At 37.9% G+C, this 12,333-nt stretch overlaps 1 protein-coding gene and 1 long non-coding RNA gene across 3 annotated transcripts; one reads left to right on the top strand and one right to left on the bottom strand.

Annotated features, from left to right (window-relative positions):
* The first annotated feature begins 94 nt into the window (after positions 1-94).
* On the top strand, positions 95-12,257 carry LOC138128384 (probable tyrosyl-DNA phosphodiesterase). 2 transcript variants are annotated; one of them, XM_069044582.1, is made up of 6 exons: positions 95-374; positions 477-759; positions 810-926; positions 11,079-11,174; positions 11,226-11,771; positions 11,822-12,257. In XM_069044582.1, the coding sequence occupies exons 2-6, from the start codon at positions 536-538 to the stop codon at positions 12,150-12,152; spliced, it is 1,314 nt and encodes a 437-aa protein (XP_068900683.1). In that variant the 5' UTR covers positions 95-374; positions 477-535; the 3' UTR covers positions 12,153-12,257. The 2 variants fall into 2 exon arrangements, with proteins under 2 accessions (XP_068900683.1, XP_068900682.1); XM_069044581.1 differs by lacking the exon at positions 95-374 and having other exon boundaries at positions 415-759.
* LOC138128393 (uncharacterized) lies at positions 4,106-4,662 on the bottom strand. The gene is made up of 2 exons (XR_011158633.1): positions 4,450-4,662; positions 4,106-4,400 (listed from the first exon to the last, which is right to left on the bottom strand). It is a non-coding gene; the product is annotated as an uncharacterized lncRNA (long non-coding RNA).
* Positions 12,258-12,333: the final 76 nt, after the last annotated feature.

Below are 12,333 nucleotides of genomic sequence, written 5' to 3'. Positions count from 1 at the left end.
GAGAAATTTTTCAAGATAAATATCGCCAATGTCAAAATCATTCTATTTTTAATTGACGTACAATGAAACCGATATTATTTTTTTTAATTAAAAGTTGACAATGCAGATCATTATTTATGTACGTTTGTAAAGGTAAAATAAGTTCTTGGACGATAAAAGTGCTGCGATGAAAGACCCCACAGAATGCCGTCAAGGACAGTGCGTTTTTTTTCTCAACACAATCCCAAACTTACCCGACACAAATTATTAAAAACAAGATAAAAAATGTAACTCATCCGAGATAATTAAAGAAAACGACGTACTTGTTATCTCAACAAACGTTCAAGCAGCGAACAACATTCAAGTTAAGTACAGGAAAACATGTATTTTTCGAGGTAAGTGCTGCCAACCCGACAATGTCAAAATCCCTGGACCCTTACCTGTATTTAAGCACAAGGAAACTGATAATTTTTTTAATTATCGTTGATGCAACGCAGATACGGTTCATTTACGTTCAGTGCAGCTGTGCAAATCGTTCGACAATAAAAATCCCGCGATGGAAGAACCCCTAACCATGCTGGAAAAATTGGAACGGGCGGCCCCTTACAACGTTTTTTTCAACACGATCCCGGACCTACCCGACACGCTGGGAGACCCCGATAACGTGAATTTCGCAGATTTGCTGTGCCCAAGTTTGGGACAGTTAAAATGCTCCCTCCAGCTAAATTTTATTATCAACCCGGCCTGGTTGATGGACCAGTATAACGCACGAGCTTTGGGGTGAGTGACCGGACTTTTCTTGCCCAGTCGATGCGCATTTCAAGTTTCAGCACAAAACCGTTGACGATCGTGTATGGATTGGAAGGCGAGGGAATGGAAGAACTTATGGAATCTATACCTAACCTTACGTATCACTTCGTCGAGATGACAGAGGGGATTCACCACTCGTAAGTCTCTCCGATTTATACAGGTGTCTCAGCTAAGGCTTTTGAGCCTAATATCTCGGATAATTTCCAACGAATTTTTGTGAAATTTAAAATGCAGATATTTTATACGGTGAAGAGTAAAATCCCATTAATCCAATAAACCAATCTTAAAAACGTAATTTTTACATGTCTTTAAAATATTGAATCACTTTAAAATTATAACAAAAAATTAATCATCAATAAAAAATGCTGTAAGGAGAAACTCGTCCTTGAAAGACGTCTGGTTTGCAAGAAAAAAGAAAAAAACTGTGTTAAACGTGGCTGCAGATGCAAAAACGTAGACGCGTATGAAACAAACGCGCACTATCGCCGAATTTTGGTTACGCCTCTTCGCACAAACGCAGGTTACATAGATATTTGACGTCTATCTTTCTAACCTCATTAGAAACACTTACAAAGTTAAAGACAACATTTGGACGTAGGTAATTTATTATACTGGATGCGCTTTAATTCTTCCATAAAGGACTAAAACACGATCGCGATATTTTAGTAAGGTAATTTAGTTCACGTACGCTTCCTGTGTCTTCAAATAAATAGACGACTCTGTGAACTCCCATGGTGAACTCTGTAAAGCCTACATTCGGATAGTGTTCCACGAAAAAATGAACTGTGTCATTGAAGTTCTTACGACACTCTCCATAGGCAAAAATTGTTTGCGTTTTCAACAATATTGAAATTTCTGCCATTGTAGTTTATTTTTCGAGTATTTTCAATAAATTTACACAATTTGACTTTTCTAATAAAGCGCGCCCACTTTTGACAGAATTTAAGGGTTGGACCACCGCCGTCTTGATGATTGACATATTTCACTATACATCTGCCCATGGCCTCCTTGATCGAAAGAGACAAAGTCTCTTATAAGGCCAGTCGCATTAGCTATAGTCTATTTTTTCCTGGTAGGCGCGTGCGTGCGCATTTACAAAATCCTGAAACGAAATGCCTCTTTCCTATTGGTTACTTTATTTTTCTACTTACACTAGAGAAACGTGCAATATTACAGTGTTCTGTACTGTCAATCAGGTCCAAGCTGCCATTTTTGTTTCATCGTGTCTTAGTTTTCCTTTCGTGTTTTGTGTGTATTTTGTGTTGTGTCCGTTTATTTATTAAAAAAACAGTTCTTAGAGGTTAAGAAGTTTTTATATGTCAACAAGATGTCTTAATTTCGATCACCAAACGGCGTAAGTTGGATTTATGCTAACATCAAGTAACAGTTTTTTTATTAATGCATATTTATAGCAAATTTCTCACAAGCCGAGAAAGAAATGATCGTTAAAGTATTTCGTGGGATCTCCAAGGATTTTGCCGAGTTAACCAAGACGACTCAAATGGAAAAAACTGCAGATTATACTGGTATTGATTTCTGAGTTTTTTTTTGTTGTATCACAGCTTAATTACTTTGTGTTGAAGGTTGTGGATTTAGAACCATTCAATGATACTTGGCGGAAGAAAAGAAGTATGGGCAATTACAGGCACCGAAGAAACCTGATAGGAAATGGATGAACATCAAAAATATCTTATTCGAAAAACAGTGCACTCATTTTTCTCTGCAAACGGAATTCCTACAATTGATGCTGTGTACAGGGAAGTGCAAAACAATGAAGAAATTCCAAACATCAGTCGTTCTAAGCTTTATAATGTTTTACACGAATTAAAATTCAAGTAAGTACATACATTGTTTTCAATTAACTGTAAACATTGAAATCTATGTTTATTTCAAATAGCACAAATAACGAAACAGAAAAAGCCTGTTAATAGAAAGAGAAGACATATCTTGGCGAAGAAGATATTTACGGGAAATAAAAAAAATACGCCAAGAAGGAAGACCTTTTCTCTTGCAAGATACATGGTTATTAGAAATGATTGTAGTCGAAGCAGGCCATGTCCATGTTATGAAATTTTTGCCGCTTTCACGTGAACTGACAATTATTGTCGATGTCACTGTAATTTTTTTTTAGGTGAAAAGTGCGGTGTTGATTATTTTATTTTATTTTTTTTTAAATTAACGATTGAATCCAAAAGTATCGAGTTGTTTTGTACCCAATTTAACTTCTGTGTGTATAAAATAAAAAATGTTGTACATATAATATTTGTTATCAATTTTTCCACGAGTTGATTCATAAACTTTTTTGTTTACATTTTACAAATTATACAAAAATTAAATCATAAACATGAGTTTTAATCTGCAACCACAAATAGTGATCCCCCTAGATAATATGCAACCAAAAATACTAACAATTCCTGCATCCTGCTAAAAATCTTAGCTATGTGATTCTACCTTTCGGAGATGCGCACGCACGCGCCTACCAGGAAAAAATAGACTTTAGTTTCAGGCCTTTTTCGTGTTTTTAAGAGGGCAGCACTATAAGGGGTCTGGAGGGTTGCCTATCTTCAATAATATAACCTCAAATAATTGGCAGCGTAAGGTTAGATTGGTAAGAATCTATAAATTTTGGGATTCTGATATGAGAACGATAAAATCATCATAATTTTTTTTTATTACAATAGATAAGCCGGTTATCAAAAATTATTTATTGAACAATAATATTGTAACAATAATCATGATTATGTAATTCTAAATTATTTTCTTAATTAATTTAATTTCATAAGTTTTCTTTTTTTGGTAAGAATGTTTGTCTTTTTAAAAAATTGTGTCTTCGAATTACAATAATTACTTAGTACCGGAGATACTAATTTACCTATTATTATACTGCAAACAGTGTAATTATGAATTTCACATCGAAAAATGGGGTTGATATAAAGGTGTGAAATTAAAATTTGGTCAAAATATAATCGACTTTTTTATGTGGAAGATATGGCAAGATTTCCTGTATAATTTGGACCAAAAATTCTACTAATTTTATAAATCGTTCGTTTGGATAATTAAATTTCCTCTATCTTGTAAATTAATTCTAACAAGGGACTTTTCTTGTTAGGTGACGCATCACATAAAGTCGACAAACATATATCACAATTTACACCTTCTTTCAATTTCAAAATTAAATAGCCACATAGGAAAGCTGTGGCTGCTGATCCTATTTCCACATAATTTTTATTAAATGTTTATCTAAACGCTTGTAATTTTTCTAACTTTTCAATAACGTTGTCGGGTAATACTACGATAATTTCATTAGGCTGAGCACTTAAATTTTGAATTTCTATTAATTTTGCATTACTACTGTATTCTAGACCAGATTTTAGATTAGATGTATTCATACTCTTCATCAATCCATTCTTTAAAATTAGTCGAACTGCATGCTCAGCCTTGGTCTGAAAACTACAAAAATATTACTAAATTAATTTTTGAAAATTCACTTTTAACAAACATTAAATAAGGAAGGAATTGCTCCCTTGCCTAGTCTACGCTGTTTTATTTTTGGTACAAAATTATCTGCAGTAAAATGTTGACTACTGCAGAGTCCGTTATCTGGTCCATGTCTACGAAATAGAGAAGTAAACTCTACACTTTTAAATTCATATTACATACCAGTGTTCTCTAGTAAAAATTTTTTCCACAATAAATTTAAATTTGCGTCTGCAGGCATAGAATGAAAGAAAACATTATCATCAGGATTACTTGAATTACACGATTTTATGCAGCACTTTCTTACGTATGGCATTTTGTAAAAATAAATTGACAAATATTTTTGATTTTTCAAAATTAGCCGTCTATCGTAATGTACATGACTGAAAAATAGAGGGAGCTACTATAAGGGATGTCCAAGGCCATCTGAATCAAAAAGCTACGCTTATAAGGCCGTTTCAATTTTCGATTTTTCCATATAAACTTTGTTTCTGTGACATTTCGGGCGGCAGAACCTTTTTGCGCTCCATCTACCGATTTCGAACGCAATTGATTGAGACTTTTTCCACTTTTTCTTTGAGGTTAAGTGCTTAAAACGTCAATTAAAACATGAATGCAATAAAATATCTAAGATCCGAGCTTTTTTTGGACACATTCTGGGCTAGCAAAATACTAATAAATTAGAATTGCAAAAAACCATGAAATCATAACACAAGGTAGGTTAGAACAATTTATAACTTTAACATTTTTCTGCAAAGGAGTTTGTTCTGGATTGCACATTTCTTCTTTAATAAATCTGTTTTTTCTTGACAAATATGTATTATCTAAAACTGGTTTCAGCGTTGCAGTTATTAGCAGCTCGCAGATCTGATTTTTATGTACTATGGCGGACAATAAATTTAGGCCGGCAAATTTCTGACATTTCAAAAAAGTCAATGCAAGCGACCATTTATTGTCATTATGACTGATGTGTCAGTTTGTCAAATTGAAGGTTTTCAAGCTGTTTGGCGTTTCCTTCGCCCTTTTCGTAACTTACAGATCATGACCCACTAGCATAACTGATTTGTAGTAGCACTTCTCTCTGGTGCACGCTTCTTTTCCCAATTTTAAACAATTATTACAGGCTTTGCCATTTCTATTGAAACACCACCTGTTGATTGTCAGTTTGGCAACGCTGCAAATATGTTTAGTAATTTTTTGACTATTATTGCCAGTCTTGATTTTTGTTGAATGTCATGTCATATTTGACTCAACGCGTCTTTCGTTCAATTATAAACCAATAATTATCAAGAATTTATTGTTTTTTCGCGAAAATAGAAAAAACGAGTCCTTATGGGTGCTGACATGAAGAGAGCTCTTATATGATAAACTGCATTTAAGTCACCAAATGTGGTCAGTCAGAAAAATTTGTGTTGAAATTTCATAAATCTTCTTCTATCATTCTAAAAAGCGTGAGCGTCTTCGGCTTAGAACGTATTTACATTTGCTAACATTTAGCTATAACATCAAAATTAAATCCCGCACTTTTTTTCACACGCCACTTGGCACATGCGCCTTTAGGGAACATCTTAAATTATTGTTCTAAAATCTAAATTTTAACTTTGATATTCATCTCTTCAGCTAAACTTTCAGCGAGTGCAGTTTTATTTGTTATTATTATAACTCATTTAACTTTAACAGTAGAAAAGTGAGGTTACATGTAAGTTTCGTTCATCCTCTGTGGTTTCACCATAAGAAAAATTCAATAAAAAAAAGCATTTCAGCAAGTGTAGTTTATTAAAATACTTAATACATATAAGTACATTGAAATAAACCAAAATAATTATTTTTTTACTTAAACTTTTCCCCAATTCATTCAGTTATGAGTTTTGAGTTCCTCAAAGTACTGATTTTTTTTAATCCTTACAATCTTACCCCACATTGCCCACATACCCCCATAATACCAAATTCTTTTTCCAGATATCTGATATTTCTGTCTACAGAATTATCCAATCACACCTGAGAGGCAAAATCCTTCAAGATTCCAAAACTGGCGCCAATCCTTTGATTTTGTAATTTCCTTGTTCATTGATTAAAATTCTTTGAGTTTCCCTTGGGTTTTACCTTCCAGCAGGAACACTAACAACGACAGATAACCACGCTAAAAACCACTCACTCACATTTGTGGTGGTAGGATTCGCAGGCGTAAAATTTTTAGATTTCTATTAACATTTATATTAAATTATATTAAGAATGCACGATGCGTCGACGAGATAAATATGTAAATGGTAAATGTGTAGTTAGATCATTGATTTATCAATTTAAAATATTTATTTTGACAGCGATTTGCTTTGACGTTTTAGGAACTAGAAAATGTCAAAATTTCAAATTTCTCACTAAAAACCGTTTTACGCCAACCGAACCTGTTACACATTGCTAAATTTTAGGAAAAATCCAACAGGTGGTGTTTCAATAGAAATGGCAGAGCCTATATGTACATTGAAACGGCCTTATAAGCGTAGCTTTTTGATTCAGATGGCCTTGGGATGTCAATGAAAGACATTTAAAAACAGACATTTCTACGATGCGACTGGCCTTATAAGAGACTTTGTCTCTTTCGATCTAGGAGGCCATGCATCTGCCTGGGCGAAGCTTTAGTGCCTGTGATCTCCACGGCGCCACTTTAGGGGGAATGTCACTATATAATCATCATAACCTCATAAACAAATGTAATGAATTCAGTGAAGTTGTCAAAATGCAGTGTCAAAGAGTATCGCAGTTTAAAAGTAGCTTTAATAACAAAAATTGTATTAATTTTGTTGATGCTAGTTCTGTGTGGTGTTTCTGGTTTTTAGTATTTTGCTGCTAGTGTTTATGAACTGGCTTTTTTATCATATTAGAACTGATATTGCGGTAAATGCAGCAACAACAAATTTCGTTAGTTGTAAACCTATTTCTAGATTAATATTAAAATTATAATCTCATTCTTGGATTTGCAGTACCTACATTATTTCCTAAGCGGGTCATTTCAGATAAAGATGGGTCCACAACAAAACAATTACCTATATTTGCTTAATTAATCCGTGCCATTCTTGGTGGAAATGAGTGGAAAGGATATTTTAGGTTTTGTACAGTTTTGAATATAATATAATTTTGGGCAAATTATTATTCTATGAATTTGCACTCGCCACTGACCGAGATATTTTCAAAAAACGCGGCGCCGAAACTTTGCTCCTCCCGCACAACCGAACCAGTTCGCAACATTTTACTTTTGCCATTTAGAATATCCAAACTGTAATTACAATTACAGTAATGTATTATTTATCACTGGACAACTACGCATGACTGCATGCATCATGCAGATACATGTGTGTGGACTGCATGTCAAAATTGTCACGATGCACATGACGATGTGATAGCATGACAGTTAGTTGCTAACAGCAACCCCCGAAATCAACCCTAAACGTCAGAATCATGAGAACATAGGATTTTTCGGTCTACGCCCAGGCCGCTATAGACAGGTGGCAGAAGGTGTGCACTCACCACCCGAGATCACGCCGCGGCAGGTGGTTTGCCGAGATCGTGAGTGTACACCCCGCCCAGACCTCCCCGTGGTGCCATCGGGTCTACGGTCAGTCGTAGCAGACTTTATGGGCAAATCGGGCGGTTCAGAAGGAGGTTTATCTGTTCCGCTCATCGGATGATGTCCCCGAAAGGTGGACAGGGGTGGGTGGCCTTAGGTCACCCACTTTTGAACTAGGGGAGTAGACAGCTCCCCGAAGAAGTGACAAGGCAAAGCAGACGGCAATGTAATGGTTATGAGAGGATTTGGTGATGGCCTGTGGCAGAGGCCGAGAGTGGGGCCTTCGGGCCGACGTGAGCCGTCCCCGGAAGGTGGACGGGGTGCGGGTCTTCGGGCCCTAGAGATTAGGGGAGCAGACAGCTCCCCGAAGATGACGGACTCATTGGTGCATGGATAGAGAAAGGTTACGACTGGATGATGAGAGGGTCCCCTTCGGGGGATCAATGTGAGTGACACACCGCAAGGGTCTCCGTTTCGGTGACCGATGCGCGGTGTAAGATCTTTCTTGCCTGCGGACAAGAAGAGGATGGGGGAGACTGCGGTATAGCCCCCAGGAGAGGTACGGGTAAATGGCAGACCACAATCTGTTTACCCATAAAGCGTTCCGGCAGACTGCCCAATCCCACAGCTCCGTGGGCAACGGAAGTCGCGGTTCGCAATTTATGTGTGGGACTAAGGGGGAGGGAAGCCCATCGGCCTAGCCGATGCCCTCCCACGGGAACGGACTCTTAGTGGCAACGTGGACACGCTCGAGGCACACCGGTGCGGCCTTACGCTCTTTGGGCAGATAGGCCGGGGGTATCCCCAACAGCAGGCCGCTATAGACACTCTGACTATCTAGCAGGTCGTGGGTTGGACAAAATGTTGCTTGGCAACTTTTTATCAATTGTTTCAAAAGGTAACTGCTCAAATACCTTCAAAATGTACCCGGTGATCAAGAAGGACTGTTTAAGTTGGCAATACAATTAAGAACATTTTTTTATTCGGCTATTTACAACACTGCAACCGGATATGTTTTGTGGCTTTATTTGACAGTAAAAATTAACGGCAAAAAGAAATCAAAGTTGGAATTCGGAATAATAATCTAAAAATTAACTAATAGTATATTACGTTATGAGGAGCAAAAATGAAGTTTTATGTGCTGCGGCTGGTAGATCAGCCAAAGCACATAATAGTTATTTACACAATTAGTGGGATAAAAGCAATATTACAGGATTCGAGTGTGAAGATTGCAGATAACGAGGGCGTTAGCCTCGTGTAATCACACGAGTTTCCTGTAATATGCTTTAGCCCACGTGTTATGTACAAAATTTTATCTAAGACCGCCCCGAATTTAAAAAAAAGGTAAATCTTATTTATTTCCGCCAGTTTCATTACACCACTCAGTGGAATAATGACTTACTTATCCCACTGAGTGGGGTAATGAAGCTTACTTATCCACTGAGTGGAGTAATGAAATGCTCAAATGAGTGGGATAAGTGTCATTTACCCCACGGGATTAGATAAAACCATTTTTGCTCCGAATAACATATACTATTTTTTCTTCAAACCTTCATAACAAATTATTTAAGACATGTTAAGAAACCAGGTAGGAATTTCAAATGATTTAGCTAGTTTACTTTACTGCCGCTCATCAGCGGAGATAATAACTTCACGGACGCCCTCAGCGGAGATAATAACTTCATCTGCCGCTCGTCAGCTCGTTAGATGCCATGACAATGAAGTGACACTTTAGCATTATCAATGCAGCAGGATAATGTCATAATTTACGGACGTTTGAAGAAAAAGGAAATTCTCGAAGTGCTCCCCATTTTGCTCTAAACATAAATTAACTCTTCTCTCGGACGATTCACCAGCATGTTTAATTTAATTTGAAATGTCAAATTTGACTTGTCACTAATGCGGCTGTCAGTGTGAAGCCGTCAACAACCGGAAGTTACTCCAGATGTACCATTTAAAAATAAAATTCAACATTACCCCAGCTTAAACAGTCCTTCTTGATCACCCCGTATATTAAATTTTTAACAACAAAATCTAATCTTTTCGTTGAATCAAACCAGTGATTTAGTTAATTGTTTGTGTAGATACCTATTTTTTAATGTTTTTTGTAATATCTAGTTGTTAAAGGTGGATATCCGGACTGTTTGTCACCATGTAAACAACCTCATAACGGCCGGAGTCCGTTAAGGGTGTCCGTTATGAGCGGGAGCGGCCGTTATGAATGACCAAATAACTATAGCAACGTAGATCTAAACTTTATTTTTCAACTTTTTTACAATTGGTTCAATAATTAATGTTTAATGTTATGGGACACACCTTGAATTAATCGAAATCCGTAAGTCACTAGCAGATGAAGATGATGCTTCAGAATTTTAACACCGACACAAGCGCGATTTTGCAGGGAATAACGATGACCTCACTTGCTCTGCGGCCATCCGGACATCGGGAATATCTTGATCGCGATTTTTTATTGATTTCAGTCGTTTATTTTCAACGGAAAGTTAAGTGTTGAACAAATCTGACAAACAGCAACAAATGGAGACAAGATCGAAGATGATGCTTCACTAACACAAGCGCGATTTTGCAGGCAATAACGGTGACCTCACTTCAGGACATCGGGAATATCTTGATTGCGGTTTTTTATTGATTTCATTCACTTATTTTCAACGGAAAGTTAAGCGTTGAACAAATCTGACAAACAACATTGAAACAATTTTTTTTCACAAACAACGGTCGACATGACGACGTCCTCCGCACACTTATTAATCATTCGGTTTTTTCGATGGCGTTGAAAAAAATGTATTTCAAAAAGATAATTGTGAACGAATCGTAGAGATATTACAAAAACTATTGTACAATACACGTCCGTTAGGGCCTTTACAGCCTCGCCAGTATTATTCGACTCGCTCTGCGAGCTCGTCTCACAAAATTTCTGGCTCGGCAGTAAAGGCTATCCTAACGGACTTCTACTGTAAAATACTATAACAGTCTAATAATAATTGCGCTTAATTTTCAATAAAGGAAACGTGTTAAAATTACATTTTTTAACTTGAGGTAATTTTATTATTACCAATTGAACCTTCACCGTCTAAAATACTATCTGTATTTTAAATTTCATAAAAATCCATTGGCAAATAACAGAGATATTAGGCTCGAAAGTCTTAGCTGAGACACCCTGTATACCTGTTTTCTGAGCAGTAGTTCAATAATGCAATCGAGCAACGCCATTTGAATTATTTTTTGTGTGCAGCAAAATAGGAATTTACGTTTACCAAGATGATTCACTTCGCGTCGTTGTTTCCACCGCCAATCTTTACGAAAAAGATTGGACTCAAGCCAACGAGAGGTAAATATTTAAGTGTGAGCTCAAATCTGGTACCGACCGAGTTGTTTGAAGCTTATGGGTCAGCCCCCTCTGTCGACGCCTCCCCGAAACTGCCTCGGACACCGACGGGGACTCCCCCACCGGTTTCAAATCGTCCCTTCTGCGCTACTTGAAGCAATACAACTTACCAATCCTCGAGCCTTGGGTCGAGCAGGTCGGCAGAGCCGATTTCCGCGACGTCAGAGTCTTCCTCGTGACCTCGATCCCGGGGGAACATTGCTCGGGAAAGACCGACAACTACGTCTACCACGTGGGCGACTTGCTCGCCCAACACTGTACCATCCCTTCTTCGCCCCTCGAGTGGGAAGTCATCGCTCAGACGTCAAGCGTCGGCTTCTTCGGCAAAACCTCTGCAAAATGGCTGCGCGGGATCCTACTGAGGAGCCTCGCCGCACACGACCGCTCCCAGAAGGTGTTCAGATCGGGCGCCACCTTCAAACTCGTCTACCCGTCAGTGCGCAACGTGCAGAAGGGACGCTGGTCGGAAGAGGGCTCGTTTTGTTTGGTCTACGAGGACGGTGTTCACCGCGCGCAGAAGTGGTTCAAGGGTTACTTGCAGTAAGTGGACCGTCGAAAATTATTTTAGCTTACATGTGGAAATCTTACAGCGAATGGAGGGCCGACAGGTTGGGAAGGAGTGGAGTGATGCCTCACACAAAGTCGTACTGTCGCACGTCGCCGTGTCACAACAAAATGGCGTGGTTTCTGCTCACCAGCGCGAATGTGTCGAGGGCCGCGTGGGGGCGCGTCATAAACGACGGTGAAGGTGTCTTCGTGAAAAACTACGAGGCTGGGGTTATGTTTTTACCGAAATTTTTCGACGAGGACTGTTTTGAAATCGGGGAAAGCTCCGACAACAAGAACGTTAGGTTGTTCCCTTTCTTGTTCGACCTGCCCTTAACCGAGTACAAGGCCAAAGATCACCCTTGGTGTACTTGACCTGTATATTTGTTATTTGCGACTGTAAAAAGAAAAACTACAAAAACAAATATGTTTTAAAAAACTGTATTACATATTTCGACATTAAATTATAGGTAAATCAAATACCTGTCCTTTTATCATTTATTTATCAAATATTAAGATAAAGATCTGGGTACGTGAACTGATTGCATTCATTGCA

This window comes from Tenebrio molitor, chromosome 4 (genome assembly GCF_963966145.1).
Source record: "Tenebrio molitor chromosome 4, icTenMoli1.1, whole genome shotgun sequence".
Taxonomy (NCBI): Eukaryota; Metazoa; Arthropoda; class Insecta; order Coleoptera; family Tenebrionidae; genus Tenebrio; species Tenebrio molitor.
The sequence above is the reverse complement of the archived record's forward strand: the minus strand, read 5'-3'. Positions and strand labels throughout refer to the sequence as shown.

What these genes read in the sequence shown, in the direction of transcription:
- LOC138128384 (XM_069044582.1), top strand. Translation starts at nt 536, where the DNA reads ATGGAAGAACCCCTAACCATGCTGGAAAAATTGGAACGGGCGGCCCCT. An exon ending in ACAGAGGGGATTCACCACTC is followed by an intron (nt 927 to 11,078) that starts GTAAGTCTCTCC and finishes TTTTGTGTGCAG; the next exon opens with CAAAATAGGAATTTACGTTT. An exon ending in TGGACTCAAGCCAACGAGAG is followed by an intron (nt 11,175 to 11,225) that starts GTAAATATTTAA and finishes AGTTGTTTGAAG; the next exon opens with CTTATGGGTCAGCCCCCTCT.